This window comes from Tupaia chinensis, unplaced genomic scaffold, assembly GCF_000334495.1.
Source record: "Tupaia chinensis unplaced genomic scaffold, TupChi_1.0 Scaffold000098_3, whole genome shotgun sequence".
NCBI classification, from domain to species: domain Eukaryota; kingdom Metazoa; phylum Chordata; class Mammalia; order Scandentia; family Tupaiidae; genus Tupaia; species Tupaia belangeri.
Window position 1 is genome coordinate 2,003,023 of NW_006159562.1, and position 17,811 is coordinate 2,020,833.

Consider the following 17,811-nt stretch of genomic DNA (forward strand, 5'->3'; position numbering starts at 1 on the left):
AGCTCTTGCAACACAAACACACACACACACACACACACACACGCACACACAAACTTTATTTTTTCACATAATTATTTTATTTAACTTTATTACTTTATTTATTTATTTATTTATTTATTTTAATTTGACCGGAAAGGGGCAGAGTGAAAGAGAGAGAAAGAGAGAAAGTAAGAAAAGAAGCCACCAGGTCTGGGACTCGAACCTCAGTCGGCCATGTGGGAGTCCAGCACCCTTAATCACCACCACCACCCCATCACATGCTAAAACTTTAAATATGACAGCAAATGGGCAAGTATCACCAGGATATTTTATAAAGTGCTAAAAATCCTAACTTGTGATTAAAATCACTAGATTTTTAAGCCTATAAAGATTTCACCTGTTGTGAAATGATAGGTAGAAATGATATAAAAAGACCTATTGCAGTTCCTTGTCAAAATCTGATGTGAAGCACATCGGCCAGCTGTTGCCCTCCACAGTGCGCAGCTGCTGCGAGGGTGCGGCTCCCAGCCAAAGCATCCGTTGCTGAGCTCTCCGGCATCACGTTGGAATGTGAGTGTAAGTGAAGCGTGTCACTTCCAGGCTGAAGTGGCAAAACAGCATATGGCTCTCCCTTCCCTGCATCCCCCACCTGCCAGAGGGAGACAAAGGGGATAGCGGAACCCCAAGAAGAAGGAAGTCCATATCTCTAAATCCCACATGGAAAGGTCTCTGCAGAACCACTGCGGCCTTCACGTGAATATGTGTTTTATTGTGTTAAGTGACTGAAACTTCAGGGCTTTATACCTAATTTAACTAAAACAAGGTGGAAGTGGCTATAGATTAGTAAGTATAGTGTACCAGGTGATGGTTTATAGTTTTGGTTTCTTTTCTTAGTTCTTCAGCTTTCCCAGGAAAATTCAGCTTCCATTACCAAGCACTCAAGCTCTAGCAGACGTTATATTCTGGGGCTGTTATGGAGGAAGAAAATGTTTACCCTAGAATAACTCTTGTCTTGTTTTTTGTTTTTGTTTTTGTGTGTGTGTGTGTTTTATTCTTTTTTTTTTAATTTTTAATTTATTCATTCATTTATTTTAATTTGACCAGAGAGAGAAAGAGAGGGAGAGAAAGTGGGAAAGCAAGCCACCAGGTCCAGGACTTGAACTGTGGTCGGCCATGTGGGAATGTCCAGCACCTTAACTACCATACCACCTGCTGGTCCCCAAATAACTCTTGTTTAAAAAAAAATAAGTTTTGCTTTTCTTTACTCATGATGGAGTATGTGCATGTGACAGCGAGAAAGAGGGCCACCCCACAGAGTCAGGTCTCACCATGATCCCCTTCCTCTGGTCCTCTAGCCCATCACATCTTAAGCACATGATGTGTTTCATGCTGACCTGACCAGGAGTTAGAATCACAGTTATCAGGCCAGCTGGTGGCCTGGTAGTTATGGGAGGCAGATTCCACACGGCCAGATCCAGATCCAGTGGTTTAAGAAACATGCTAGACACAAATGCAAGAGTGCTCAAAGTCCTGAGAGGGATGTGGTGTGGCCATCCCTGCAAGGGTGCTGTCTCACCTCCTCCCTCGGTCTCTCTCTGGTGAGCACATGTACTCTCTAGATAACTAAAAAAATAAAATAAAAAGAATTGTGGTTGTCATGTGGCATTCGGGTTCTCTTGAGTATTGCCTTCATCACTGCACCACAGAACCAGCGCAAATAATTCTCTCTATCTTTTATTAATTGCCAAAGGATGTGTGCACTCCCAGAGAGAGACGGAGAGACAGATGGAGAGGGAGAAAGTACCCTGCAACACGGTGTGGCCACATCTTAAAAATGTATCACTTTTTATTTTTTTGAGAGATTTTCACTATAGGGCGCGTGCGCTCGCCAGACAGACAGAGAGAGACACAGAGACAGAAAGCGAGAAATCACCCCTCAGGAGGGATGGTCACACCGCAATCCCTTCTCCTCCATTCTCCTCTCGGGATCTTGGGCACACACACACACACGCCCGGCATGAGTTTTAAGCCACCGGGTCCAGGACGTGAACCGCGGTCAACTACGTGGGAGTCCAGCGACATAGCCATTATGCTAACTGCTGGTTCCCATGTATCACTTTTTTAAAAAGGGTTTTGTCATTGGGTATGTGTGCTCACCAGAAAGAAACAAAAGAGATAGAAAGAGGGAAAGTGAGAAATTTTTACCCCCTACCCCTGCAGGGGGAATGGCCATGCCACAATCCCTTCTCCATTCTCCTCCTGGGATTAAATCCACTCAAATTGGACTTGCTCATTGCCGTTGAGATTTGTTCCCTGATTTTTCATAAAAGGTTAAATATTTCAACTTTCAAGCGTGAAAAGCTCAAATGTGGAGTTCATAATTGGGCATGCTCACACACGCGCCCAGCATGATTTTCCAAGCTGCCAGGTTCGAGATTCAAACTGCGTTCAGCCACGTGGGAGTCCAGCACTGTAACCACTATGCCTACTGGTCTCGATATCTATCATACCCCCATAAATCTGGGAGGGAAAAGACCTTGAAAGTTAGACACACAGTAACCTTGGCAAAAGAGCTGTGCTCAGAATTGATCACACGTACTTACCTCTGAGGTCTGTAGTCTCTTGGCTACCAGCCCAGCACAGCAGAGGACGGCGGGCAGAGCTGTTCGGCAGTGCCATCCTGAAGCAAGCAACCAGAAGAAACAAGTGACACATGTATGGGTTTATCTATTGCACAGGGCCTGTGGACTTGGAGTGATTTCCACTCATCTTTTCATTTGATTTCTTAAACTTTTGCTTCTATTCTTCCCCTCTTTCCACATACCCAACTATAACCCCACACTCCCATTAAATCCACTCAAATTGGACTTGCTCATTGCCGTTGAGATTTGTTCCCTGATTTTTCATAAAAGGTTAAATATTTCAACTTTCAAGCGTGAAAAGCTCAAATGTGGAGTTCATAATTGTTTTAACAGGATTTATAAGTGTTTCTCTAGGGAGTTGTTTTCAAAATAAGTGCTACGAGTGAAATAGGAAAGATTACAGTAATTATGCTGGTTTCCAAATAAAACTTAGCACTTAATAGCAGTGGAGTAACTTAGGGACTCACAGATGTTCTGCCTATCCTCCCAAACATATCCGTATCTCAGTTTCCATAAATTCAGACATGGTACTCTTTTTTAGGCAAGGAGGGTTTTGGTGAAAAGCACAGGTTCTTTTGTATGGAATGGAAAAAGTCTTCAGTTCCTAAAGTATGACACATGGTGGCAATTGTTCTGGGGCCTCTGTTGGGGCAGAGGGTCATCATGCTCCATACACCAGAGACTGTGTGTGTGTGACATAGGAGTAGAGTGCAATCAATGTCAGCCTCAAGAGTCCTAAGAAGCCAGGACTAATCATCCCTGACACAGGGGCTGCTGGCCCACCCTTTCTCTTTCTTCTGACCTACAGCAGCCATCGAACTACCTCAAGTATTCATTTTAAAATGCAGATTTCCAGGGCTGCCCTTGTAGCCTAGTGGTTAAGGGAGCCAAATCCCACATGGCAAACTGTCTCAAATCCCGGCCTTGAGAGCGTGAAAACACACTGGTAATATGTGTGTATATGCCCCTAATCCTAACAGGATGGTGAAATAGAGGAGAAGGGATGTGGTGTAACCACCTTCCGATAGGAGTTGCTTTCTCCCCCACCCCGTCTCTGTGTCTTCCTGGAAGTAAATGTGCCCTTTGGTTATTAAAAAAATAATAATAAAATGTATTGCCTATTTCTAAACTCAGCCTCCAGTAATTATTTTTCAGTAGGTTTGGGGCAGATGACCCTGATACAGAGAATCAGTGAGCCAGCTTTCTGACTTTAAAAGTCACTTTTCTTGCTTCTCTTTACATTTTTTTAAATCCCCTTCTCTATATTTTCTTGATCGCCAAATAGAGTATCTTGGTATAGCTGGGTTTTAAATTTTTAAAAATTATTTTTATTTTATTCATTATTATTATTATTTTAATATGACCAGAAAGAGAGAGAGAATATAAGAAAGCAAGCTGCCAGGTCCCTGGTAATGTCTAACCTACTTTTTATTTAAGAAAAAATAAGGGACCAGCAGTTAGCACAATGGCTATGTTGTTGGGCTCCCACGTAGTTGACTGCGGTTCAAATCCCGGACCTGGCGACTTAAACTCATGTCGTGCGTGTGTGCGTGCATGCCCAAGATCCCGAGAGGAGAATGGAGGAGAAGGGATTGTGGTGTGGCCATCCCCACTGGGGGTTGATTTCTTGCTTTCTGTCTCTCTGTCTCTCTGTGTCTTTCTGGCGAGTGCACGCACCCTATAACAAAAACCTCCCCAAAAAAAAATAAAAAAGAAAAAGAAAAAAGAAAAAAATAATAATTATTTCACATTTTATTCATCATTATTATTTTTTTAAATTTGAACAGAGAAATAGAGAGAGAGAGAAGAAAAGTGAGAAAGTAAGCCACCAGATCTGGAACTAGAACCATGATCAGCCAGGTGGGGGAGTTCAGTGCCCTTAACCACCATGCCAGCCTCAGTACTTTTTGATCTCTCTAAATTTGCCTATTCTAAATACCTCATATAAGCAGAATTTTTTTTTTTAAAAAAACATCCTTTTGTGTCTGGCTTATTTATTTTTGTATGACGTTTTCAAGGTTTATCCATGTTGTAGCATGTATCAGAATTTTATTCCTTCTGAAGGTTGAATAATATTCCATTGTACGTATATACCATGTTTTGTTTATCTATCCATTCATTTAGTAATAGACATCTGAATTCTTTCCATATTTTAGCTATTGCTCCATTTTTTCAAATTTATGTTTTATTTATTCATGATAGAGTGCACATGCACACACATGAGAATGAGCATGAGAGAGAGGAGTGCCCTCCACAGCAAGTCTGGTCACATCACAGTCTTCTTGCTCTGGTCCCTCTAGCCCATTGGATTTGGGGCACTTGCATGCATACCTGGTGTGTTTCAGGCTGACTGGACCACCTATCTGAATTGTAGTTGTCATGTGAGATCTGGCTTCTCTTTAAGAAAAAAAAGATTTACTTTATTTTCTCTTTATTTATCATTTTTATTTTTTATTTTGACCAGAGAGAGACAGAGAGAGGGAAAGTAAGAAAGCAAGTCACCAGGTCTGGGACTTGAACCATGCTGGGCCATGTGGGAGTCCAGTGCCTCAACCACCACACCACCCGCCAACCTCATAGATTTGACTACTCTTGAGCGTTACATTACTGCTATTCCATGGAGCCAGCCCTCGGTTATTGATTTCACAAGTGTTTTATATATATTGTTTTAATTATTCAACTTTTAAAATTAAAAAAAAATTATTGTGATTTCATTTTTACTCATGAGTTATAGAGGAATGTGTTGTTAAACTTCTAAATATTTGGACATCTTCTAGCTTTCTTCTCATCATTAATCTCTGGTTTAATAACACTTGTCAGAGAACACGCCTAGGTGATTTGAATTCTTTGAACTTTGACACTTTTTAATGGTCAAAATATGATCAATTTTTAAGATCTTCCATGTAATCTTGAAAAGAATGTATACTCTTCAGTTAGTGGATTCAGTACTCTACGTACGTCAATCAGGACAAGTGTCTGTTTTTTTAGAGAGGCTTTTGCTACAAGGCATGTGCGCTCGCCAGAAAGTCAGGAAGAGATGGAGAGACAGAGAACAATAAATCCCCCCACAGGGGGGATGGCCACGCCGCAATGCCTTCTCCTCCATTCTCCTTTTGGGATCTTGGGCAAATGCACACACATGCCCAGCGTGAGTTTAAGCCATCGGGTCCGGGACTTAAACAACGGTCAACTACATGGGAGTCCAACGACATAGCCATTATGTCAACTGCTGATCCCAGGACAAATGTTTTAATCAAATTGTTCAAATTTGGTATGTCCCTATTTATTATTTGCTGTTCCATCAGTTACTGAGAGAGGTGTGCTTAAGTGATCAATTATGCTTGTGGTTTTGCTTAGTTTTAGTTTTATCTCTTTCAGTTTTATCTAATAAGTTTGGAGACTTTGTTCCTAGATGCAGACATTTAGGATTATTATACCCTCTTATTTACTAGACTCTTCTATTATCACAAAATACCTCTCTATTACTCTAATAATACTATCATCTATTTATCCTATCTAAAGCAGGCTCCTTTTCACCCTCCTTCCCAATTCCCCCCATCACATTTTGTTGTTGTTGTTGTTAAGAGTTTGTTTTTTCAAGAGCAGCATTGGGGTTATAACAATATTTTTTTTAAAGGCACAGAGAGGGGTCTGGCAGGTGGCATGGTGGTTAAGAGCGTTGGACTCCCACATGGCTGACCATGGTTTGAGTCCTGGACCTTGGCTTGCTTTCTCAGTTTTTCTCCCCTCTCTCTTTCATTCTGTCCCTCTCTGGTCAAATTAAAAGGAAAGGAAAGAAAGTTCAATAAAACAATTCTTAAAAAAAAAAAAAGGCACAGAGATGTCAAATATACAACTATTCTCATGCAGCAGAGTCTTCCCATTATAAAGATCCCCCAACAGAGTGGTACATTCATGAACTAACATCGACACATCAATTATTAGTCAAAGCTCACAGTTCACATCAGGGTTCATTCTTTATAGCTTAATAGTGATGGTGTTTAATTGTTATTTTAATTTGCATTTCCTTGATGAAGTAAGTTGTGGGACCATCTTCATATGCTTATTTGCTGTCTTCTTTGGTGAATTAGATGGTGCCTACTAATATGTCTTCTTTATTAAAGGCTCTGGTCCTTTTTTATTTCCTTAGCAGTTTTTGCCTTAGGGCATGTGCACTCACCAGAGAGAGACAGAGAAAGACGTAGTGAGAGAGAATGTGAGAAATCACTGTCCCACTCCTGGGGGGGGGGGAGTGGCCGTGCTGCAATCCTTTCTCCTCCATTCTCCTCCCAAGATCTTGGGCACGCACGCACACGTGCCTGCTGTGAGTTTCAAGCCACTGGGTCCATGACTTGAACTGGAGTTGGCCATGTAGGTGTTCAGTGAAGTACCACTATCCCATCTGCTGGCTCCTCTAGCCTATTTTTAAAAATTAGATCATTTGTTTTCTTGCTGAGTTCTGAGTTTTTTGCCTACTTTGGATAACATTCCTTTATCAGGTGTGTCTTTTGCAAATATTTTCTCCCCATCTGTGCTTGTCTTCTCCATCTCTTGACATGGTATTACTCAGAATAGAAGTTTTTTATTTTAATGAAGTCTAGCTTATCAATTATTACTTTCATGGATCATGCCTTCAGTGTAGTACCTAAAAAGGTAACCTAAGGTCATCTACGCTTTCTCCTGAGAGAAAACATTTTTGCATTTTACATTTAGGTCTATGATCCATTTTGAGTTGGTTTTGTGAATAGTGTACAGTCTTTGTCTAGATTCTTTTTTTCTTTATTATTATTGTTTTATTTTTGCATATGCATGTCTATTTGTTTCTGTACAGTGTGGTGAAGAGATCCTATTTGTTCCATATAATGATGTTTCTTCTTTGCCAAAGATCAGTTAATTATATTTCTGTGAATCTACTCTGAGGTTGTCCCACTAGTCTACGTGTGTATTCTTTTGCCAACACCATGCTGTCTTTATTATCATACCTTTACAGCTCAGTATTTAAGCTGGGTAGTGTCCATACTCCATGTTCTGCTTCAATATTGTGTTGGCTACTCTGGTCTTTTTTCCTCTCCACATTAGCTTTAGAATTGGTTTGCCAATGCTCACAAACTAATTTGCTGGAATTTTAATCAGGATTACGCTGAATCTATGGACCATGTTAGGAAGAGCCAGCATTTTGACAAATAGAGAATTTGCATTGGTGTTCTGGCACTTCTGTATTTTCTGGCACTACTAGATGCTCCATGCCCATCTTGTATATCTCCTGCCCATTCTGAGAACCAAGGAAATAAAAGATCTCTATAATGAGATCATCTCTCCTAGAAACTCCGGTTCCTTTTAATAGAGAATGGTACTAGAACCTAAAATCTGGGCACCAGATTTGCTTCTTACAAGGAATTACTTCTAGGCCCTGTCAGCTGATGGTCTCTACTAATACGGGCTACACATAGTGACTTTCTTTGAAATAACAAGCAAATACATGTATGCACACTAACTTATTATATACACGTCTAAGAACATTTTTACATGGAACCATCTCTATCCTATTAAGCTGAACATAAGTTCATACTGATGTACTGAGTTCTAATTCATATCCAGTACCACATGGTTCACTCTACTTCTTCTCCTTTCTTATCCTTAATCTCCCATTCTAACAGCAAGAAACCCACTTCCCATCATCTGTCAAACATTTACTTAATTGTTCAATTCTAGTATACATGCATAATGATCTCAAAAATTATTACCTGGGAAGTCCTAGGCAGAACAGTAAGTTAAGAGAAAGGAATAAAGGGCATCCAAATTGGAAAGGAAGAGGTCAAACTGTCCCTGTTTGTGGAAAACCCAGAAGGTTCCACAAAAACTCTTTATAACTGATAAATAAATTCTGTAAAGTTGCCGGATAGGAAATCAACATACAAAAATCAACAGCGTTTTTATACATTAATAATGAAAGAGCTGAAAAAAATAATTCCCATTTACAATAGCGACAAAAATAAAATAACTAAGTGTAAATTTAACCAAGGAAATAAAAGATCTCTATAGTGAAAACTTTAAGTGACTGATGAAAGAAATTAAAGAAGATACATAAAAATGTTCATGAATTAAAAGAATAGATATTGTTGGGCCAGCATTTGGTGTGCTGGTTAAGGTACTGGACTCCCACATGGTCAACCATGGTCTGAGTCCCAGACCTAGTGTCTTGAAAATCACTGGGCATGTGTTCATGCATGCCCAAAATTCCAGGAGGAGAATGGAGAAAGGACCATACTCCTAGGGATGATTTCTCATTTCCCTGTTTCTCTCTCTCTCCAGCAAGTGCATAGGTCCTACAGCAAAACTCCTAAAGAGAGACAGAGAGAGAGAATAGCGTCAAAATGTCTGTACTACCAAAGCAATACACAGATTTAATGCAATATGCATTAAAATGTTGATGACATTCTTCACATAAATAGGAAAAAAATCATAAGATGTGCATGTAATCACAACAGATCCTAAAAAACCTAAGCAACCCCAATCAAAAACAACAGAGTTGGAGGCATCATACTACCAGATTTCAAAATATACAAGAATAATAGAAAGGTTTTGTTACAAAAAAAGAAAAACAAACAAACAAACAAACATGGTACTGGCGAAAAACAGATACAAAGATCAACAGAATCGAATAGAGAACCCAAAAATAAATCTACATATACACGGCCAGCTAATTTTTGATAAAAGTGCCAAGAACAACCATTATAGAAAAGACAGTCTCTACAATAAATGGCACTAGAAAAACTGGACATCCATATGCAGAAGAATAAAGCTAGACCCATATGTCTTAGCACATACAAAAACTGAGTCCATATGGACTAAAGATTGAAACATAAAATCTGAAACTATACAGCTACTAGAATAAACATGGGGAAAAAGCTTCAGGACAACAGTTTGGACAAAGAGTTCTTGAATAAAACCTGAATAGCACAGCCAACTAAAGCAAAAATAGACAATGGAATTAAATTAAACCAAAAATCTTTGGTACAGCAAAGAAAATAATCAGGAGAGTGATGAGACAACCCATAGAATGGGAGAAAATATTTCCATACTATATCTCTCTGACAAGGGGTTGAGAACCAGAATACATAAGGAACTCAAACTCAGCAGAAAAAATAATAATAATAACCATATTTTAAATGGGCAAATGACTGAATAAATAATTCTGAAAATAAGTCAAATATATGAAAAAATGCTCAACATCACTAATCATTAGGGAAATGCAGACTGGAACCATAATGAGGTATCATCTCATCCCAGATAGAATGGTTATCAAAAAGACAAAAAGTGGGACCAGCAGTTAGCGTAATGGCTATGTCGCTGGACTCCCACGTAGTCAACCACAGTTCGCGTACTGGACCCGGTGGCTTAAACCTCACAGTAGGCATGTGTGCGTGCATGCCCAAGATCCCGAAAGGAGAATGGAGGAGAAGGGATTGCAGCATGGCCATCCCCCCTGGGGGGTGATTTCTCGCTTTCTGTCTTTCTGTCTGTCTCTATCTGGCAAGTGCACACGCCCTAAGGCAAAACCTCTAAAAAAAAAAAAAAAAAAAGTGCTGATGAGAATGTGGAGAAAGGGGCACTCTTTTACATTGTTAGTAAGCATGTATCAATAATTAGTAAAACCATTATGGAAAACAGTAAGAAGTTTCCTCAAAATACTAAAAAATAAAACTTTCATATGACCCACCAACCATGCTAATAGGTATATATCCAAAGGAAAGGAAATCAATATATCACAGGGATATCTTCACTGCAATGATTACTGCAGCACTATTAATAATGACCAAGAAAAGGAATCAGCTTAAGTGTACATTAATAGACAAATGGATAAAGAAAATATAATACATTTATACAATGGAGTACTACCTAGTCATTAAAAACGATGAACTCCTGTCATCTGAAATTAAATGAATAGGAAGAACATTATGTGAAGTAAAATAAGCGAGGTACAGAAAGAGAAAATACCACATGTTCTCCTTTATATGTAGAAACTGAAAAAAATAAAAAGACCTCATAGAAGTAGGGAGATGAAGAATGACTACTAGAAGCTGGGAAGGATGGGGGAATGGGGAACAGAGGAACGTTGATTAGTAAGAACAAAATTACAAAAATATGAGGAACAACTTCTAGTATTATAAAATACAGTAGAAAGAAAGAAGTTAACTTACTGAGTATCTCACAGTAACTAAAAGAGAGGATTTCAAATGTTCCCAACACAAATAACAAATGGTCGAGACAATGGGTATATCAATTAACCTGATTTTCTCATTATACATTGCATTCTTGTACTGAAAAATCATATTGTTGGGACCCGCTGTTGGCGTAATGGCTATGTCACTGGACTCCCATGTAGTCGACTGCAGTTTGAGTCCCAGACCTGGTGGCTTAAACTCATGCCAGGTGTGTGTGCGTGCATGCCCAAGATCCTGAGAGAAGAATGAAAGAGAAAAGATTGCAGCATGACCATCCCCCTGGTGGGGTGATTCTTGCTTTCTGTCTCTCGGTCTCTCTCTGTCTTTCTGGCAAGTACCCACACCCTATAGCAAAAAACAAACCTCTCCAAAAAAAAAAAAATCATATTATACTCAACAAATATGTATGATAATTATGTTAAAAAATAAATAACAATTTTGAAAGACCTAATAACTTATCTCTTAGCCAATTCCTATCTTAGGAATTCCAAAATGTAATTCTTTTCTTATTTTAACCTTGGCAGACAAGTGGGGGATTGACATTGATATTCCATAATTGCTTATATTCTGTACTACACTAATCTCCATTCTCATGCTGCAAGATCTATCTTCTTACTGTTTATGAATTTTTCATGTTTGCTGTTAAAACTGATTTAGAGCCAAATAATCAAGACTTCTACTACGTTTGTTCTTCCTCACACAATATGGCTATTTAATGTATTAATATGCAGTGAATAAATATTGTGAATAAAAAGTATTATAATTTGTATATTTTAATATTTCTGGACTTAATAAATTTAAATGTTCAGTCATTTCATATTTTGTTCCAATAATCCCCCTTGGATCATTCTGATATTTTAGCAATGTAAAAATCTTTCTCTATAGCCTTATAGAATTGTAATCAAACAGCTTTTGCTCAGAACTTAAAAAGACATTTGTCCTTAGGGCTAAAATTAAGCACCAAAAAGATGAAAAACAAAAGCAAATTTAGAATATAATCAGTACTTTCAAAATGAGCACAATCTGCCCTTCATCTTCATTTATAACACTTGCTTCTTCTTAGCTTCTAATAGAATAAGCAGTAGTTATATAAAGAAAATATTTACATTTCTGAGGGTCCAGAAAACAGATAAACCTCACAAGTTTGTGCCTTTTGTGATTTACAGTGTCACGGGGTGTCTTGGTTGGTATAATTCTCATAATGATCACACTCTGGGTAGAAAACAAGTTCAAAGTTCTGTACCTTTTCACCAGATGTCATAGGTGGGAATGTGCAGAGGTGCCTCGCATATCACAGCATTAGCAAAGGGACTTCCAAAGTTAATTGAAGTGTCAACAGAATCAAGAGCTATTAAAAATGCAGAGACTAGAGTTTATGGGACTACATCAGGCCAGGAACCCAGTTGGAAAGTAGTTCAGAGACATTTGTTTTGACAGTTTGGAAAGAACTGGAAAACAATATAACTAATATTTGTTGGGATTTGATGTGAGTTATCTTCTCACACCTGGAGTTGGAGCCAATAACCTAAGTGATTTTCAAATAGATTTCTAGAGGGGCCAGCAGGTGGCATGATGGTTGGGGGCTCTGGGCTCCCACATAGCTGACCACAGTTCAAGTTCCAGACTTGGTGGCTGGCTTGCTCTCTTTCTCTCTCTCTCTCTCCTCTCTCACCTCTCTCACTCTGCCCTTTTGTAGTCAAATTAAAATAAATAAATAAATAAGCAAAGATAAAAAATAATTCTTAAAATTTCCAGAATTTAAATAAGGTGTTCACCAATTGACATACAGATTTCATGAGTCATCATATTTTTCATATCCCCCTTATACTTTCTTCTGTTTAAAGTTTATTTCTTTCTTCTGAGAGAGGAAAGAAAGAGAGAGAAGACAGAGATAGAGACAGGTATGCCCAAGAGGGTCATGCCATGATCTACCGAGTCTCAGCTGGCCTGGATCATGGGCACATGTGTACCTGGTGTGCTCAGGAAGATGCTGGGAGGTGACCTTTCCCATGTGGGCCCATGATCATTGTATCAGCCCACCGACCCTCTATCCACCTCTGCTCCACACACCTAAATTTTCAGTTTTAAACTCACTGAGCTCCTTGTAGCTCTTAAAAGCTGCTTAGGGTTAAATACTTCTGTGCTGTTGCATACACTCTCTCCTCCATGCAGTGTGCCTGCCTTTTTTTCCGAGGCTTTTGCCTTAGGGTATATGTGCTCACTGGAGAGGGACAGAGACAGTGAGAGGGAAAGTGAGAAATCACCCCTCCAGGGGACAGGCACGCTGAGATCCCTTCTCCATTCTCCTCCCAGCATCTTGGGCATGCATGCACACCCAGTGTGATTTTCAAGTCACCAAGTCTAGGACTTGAACCGCAGTCAGCCATGTGGGAGTCCAACCACGTAACTGACACGCCATCTGCTGGCTCCCATGCAGTGTTCTTTCTTACCCCTCCATCTGCCTTCCAAACGAACTCAGAGGAACCTGGCTTTTCTGAGCTCTTTCCAGAAATACAAAAAGAAAAAATACTCCCTCCCCTACTACAGACACTGATAAAACCTCCTTCCCTTGTGTTGGTTACTGATTTATAGTTGGAGTTTCTATATCAAATTGAAATTAATATTGTGACAGTGGGCCTGTTATAGGACCTGGCTTGCACTAAACATGCAGAAAATGGTGATGGCTTGCATGTGTCGCTAACCACAGGTGGGGAGTAGTGTTTAGTCGACCTCCTGCTCTGGGGGAACTGTCAACTTCTGAAAGTGAAACAGCCATATAAGAAATAAGGAGAACGTTTTAGGAACACCTTTGCCAAGCAGAGAACACAAAATATCCCCAATTTAGTCAAATACTCGTATTTTAATTCTTCCAGGAGTCGAGAGTTATATGCAATCTCAGGAGTCTCTAAATAGACTATGATCATAATTTGACCTGATCACTGAACATTTAGCTCTTTTTCACAGGAAAATACACAGCATTCAAGTTGATGAAGTTGCTCAGGTTTACAATACCCTCTTCCGTCCACTAGCAGTCATGCCTATTTATAGTGACACACCCAGGTGCAAATAGCAAAGAAGTCTTACTCAGGCTCGTGCTGTCCAGCTCTAAGAGAAAACCGGCTGCGTGGGGAGTCATCCAGTTGTTTTTTCCGGTAACTGCCTGTGTATGTGGTCGGGGAAGAATTGGACCATCGTGTTTCATTCTGCCAAGATACTCCGGCCTTGCGTCGGATCAGATCAAACTCCTGAGAAGTCAGAGGGCTAAAGGGCAGAAGAATTTGTGGAGTCAAGTACAAGATGTGTGACATAGCTGTGGACGGTCTGCTCGGAATGACTGCTTTTCAAGCCCTCTACATAATGAAGAATGAATTTCCTTCCAGTAGCAGGGAGCAAGTGACCTGGCTCGCCCAACGCGGTTAACTCTGACAGTTCAGAGGGTGGAAGCTTAATTGTCTTAGAAATAGTTGCCAAGCAGCAGATCACCGAAGTCCACAAATACTAGCCCTCACCCCTCAAAATTGTAACTAAGAAATTTATACATTATGTAACTTTCTGGCCTTTGCTCTAAGAAATATACTGCCCTGTAATTATGGCAGGAAAGTAGGTGGCAAAATTATTTATAATATTACCATGATGACAAATAAAGCAATGATTCCTAATGATGGTGTTATAAGAAGTGAGAACAAGAGACCAAAAGACTGTGCCGGGTATTCATTTCCCCTAAAGACTTAGCTTCCAAGTGTTTGGAAGAGAACATGACATCGTGTGATGTCAACAATAGCAGGTGACTCAAGGGCATCTCATATGTCATAGAGCCAGTGGTGCTTGGCTGCCTACACACTGAAGTCACCCAGGAGCTGTTAAAATAAGAAGTCCATGCGCCGACCCCATAGATTCTGATTTAATTGGTCTGGGGGAGAACCCAGGCATCGGTATATTTTTAAAAGTTTAATCCTGGAGGATTGTAAAGAGCAGCCAGGGTTAAAAAGTAAAGACCACAGAAATGGCAGAGTGAATCTTCCCGATGTTGAGGAGTCATAGCCTTCCACCTTCTATTAGCACGATTCTCTCTATCTCTCCAGTCCTGGTGAGTGTGTTTGCCCATTCTCACTCCTTGGATTCAAATAATTCATTGGCAAATCAAAATGATATTGATCTTTAAACATTCTTTCTTTATCAACACTTGGTGCAGTAGCTCTCAACCCTCAGTGCTCATTCAAGCAACCTGGGGAATTCTTTATAAACACAGATGCCATGTCCCTCCTTAGAGGTATTGATCAATAACTGCAGGTGGAGCCATCATCAACATTGGAAAAAGGAATCCCTGTAGGTGATCAGCACTGATGGGCATCTTAAACACATGGAGCCTCAGCCTTTGAGTCTGCAGGTCTCAGGCCAAGGCCAGGAATCTGCGTTTTTATACTGTTAGGTGATGCTGAGGTTGTTGATCTTTGAATACAGGGGACTCAGCTGCAGGGGTTGAATTCACAGTCTGCTAGTTTAACTGGCCCGCTGCCTGCTCTGTTCCTCTGAGAATGCAATTATCAGCAAATGTTTGTTAGTATATTACATTACAGGTTTCTTTCCTTAAAAGGTTAGAATTTGGAACATAAGCACCTTAGCCCTAGGCAAAAGATTAGGTAGATGTTGGTGTGGACTCAGCTACTCTTTTTCATGGAGTTGAAGACTTCTTGGAGAAATCTAGATGAAATCAAAGAACTGGAGATAAGGAGTGAAAGAGAAGAAAGAAAAACGGGAATCCCAAGGTTTTCCCAACCCCTCCAGTATCAAGTAGTGGCTGCTTATTATACTTTTAACTTTATCCATTCTAGCAAAAATTGTGGTTCCACTTAAAGAAAATTCAACTAGCAATATGTATTGAGACAGGAAAACAAAGAACAACTGGAAAGATTATTTGTAGAAAACATTTTAAAATTTTCTTCTCAAGTTATGGGGGCAGTCTATAAACAAATACAAAATAAAACATCTTTGAAAAATAGGGGGGGAACCAGCTTTTAGCATAATGGCTATGTCGCTGGACTCCCACGTAGTCGACCGCGGTTCGCGTCCCAGACCCGGTGGCTTAAAACTCACGCCGGGCGCGTGTGCATGCGTGCCCAAGATCCCGAGAGGAGAATGGAGGAGAAGGGATTGCGGCATGACCATCGCCCCTGGGGGGTGATTTCTCACTTTTTGTCTCTATGTCTCTGTCTGTCTGGTGAGCGCACACGCCCTATAGCAAAAACCTCCAAAAAAAGAAACAAAAAAAAAAAGAAAAATAGGGGGTCAGGTGGTGGTGTGCTGGTAATGCTACTGGACTCACATGGGAAAGATCCTGGGTTCAGATAAGGGACTTTCCTGAACCTACCAGGTGCACACCTGCACACTCATGATCCAAGTTGACTAGGACTGGGAGTAGATTGTGGCATGAAGACCTTCTTGGGGTCTCTCTCTTGAGAAATAAAGTTTTAAAAACTGTAATAAAATAGAAGACCAGCAGTTCGAGTAATGGCTATGTCGCTGGACTCTCATGTAGCTGACCGTGGTTTGAGTCCCGGACCCGGGGGCTTAAACTCACGCCAGGCGTGTGTGCGTGCGTGACCAAGATCCCAACAAGAGAATGGAGGAGAAGGGATTGTGGCATGGCCATCCCCCCCTGGGGGGTGACTTCTTGCTTTCTGTCTCTCTGTCTCTCTCTTTCTGGCGAGTGCATGCGCCCTATAGCAAAAACCTCTCAAAAAAAATTATAATAAAATAAGGCCAGAAGATGGCAGGCTGATTAAGGCAACTGGATCCCACATGGCCATGTCTGTGGTTAGAGTCCCGTACTTGGAGGCCTGAAAAACATACTGTGTGTGTGCCAAAAATCCTGAGAAGACAATGGAGAAAATATTGCAGCATGGCCAACCCCCTGAGGGGGATTTCTCACTTTCCCTCTCTCTGTTTCCTTCTGTCTCTCTCCAGAGAATGCATGTGCCCTATGGCAAAAAATTTTTTAAATAAATAAATAATCAATAATTGTGTAATATATTTTAAAATCACTTCTTTCCTCTTTTTATTTCTTCTCCCATAATCAATTATGATGTCATTTTAACAACTGTTAAACTGTTAAATCAAGTACCAAAGATAATAAAACTTAAGTGACAATGTCTGCTATTGGTTTTAGATGGAATTATGACTTAGTTCATCAGTCTACTAGATGTTGAAGAGTCCATTAAAATAAGGTGGACTTCAAATTAGAGAACAGAACAGACTGATTACATGATTATCACAAATGTTTAATCTGTAGAAACTCTAAAGGTGACCCGGCCGCAGCAGCACAGGCAGGAGACCCACTGCATGATACTGGAGGTATATGGGAGGCCCTGGGGTTCAGATTCCTGGTCAACCTGAGCTCACTGAGCATGCCCATGACCCTGGCTGGCTGGAAGGCTGGGGCAAATTGCAGTGTATCAGGCTCCTGTTAAGGCTATGTCCCTTTCTCTCTTTTTCTCTTTCTCAAGAAATAGACTTAAAACAAATAGAATTCTGAAGGGCCTCATCCTCATTTTCTGTTCTCACATTTTCTCAGATATTTCACTTCTCAGGCATACTGATGTCAGTGCTGACTTGAACAGTCTGACTTTCATGCTGTTGAGTCTGCACTAAAATTTTCCTTTGTAAATGAATTATGGCAAGCTGTGTTGCTCAACCCCTAATGTCAAACGTGACCCCTGAAGTCTAACGAGAGCACTGTGACAATGAATTCTGGATTCTGAGTGCACTTCAGTGAAAACAGCAGCTTATAAGTGGCCCCATACCAAATAAAACCAGTAGGGGGTGCACATATCACCTGATGCATGGGAGCCTTTGGTGGGCAGTCCTTGACCACGCTTTTTTGTAAAAGTTAGCTACTGAGGTGCTAAATTGATTAATTAATGGGTATACTTTAATTTCATGTTAAGTATGTTCAGAATAAGTTGAAG

The 17,811-nt window shown here is 40.2% G+C and overlaps 1 protein-coding gene across 1 annotated transcript in view; it reads right to left on the bottom strand.

Moving 5' to 3' along the window:
• CUNH4orf51 (chromosome unknown C4orf51 homolog) overlaps positions 1 to 14,469 on the bottom strand; it is a 33,054-nt gene extending 18,585 nt beyond the window's left edge. The window contains exons 1-2 of the mRNA XM_006143470.2: positions 13,931 to 14,469; positions 2,583 to 2,659 (exon numbers count right to left, since the gene is read on the bottom strand). Of these exons, the coding sequence (XP_006143532.1) occupies positions 2,583 to 2,659; positions 13,931 to 14,154 (301 nt within the window). The 5' untranslated portion in view covers positions 14,155 to 14,469. The remainder of the gene's footprint in view (positions 1 to 2,582; positions 2,660 to 13,930) is intronic.
• Between the last annotated feature and the right edge of the window lie 3,342 nt (positions 14,470 to 17,811).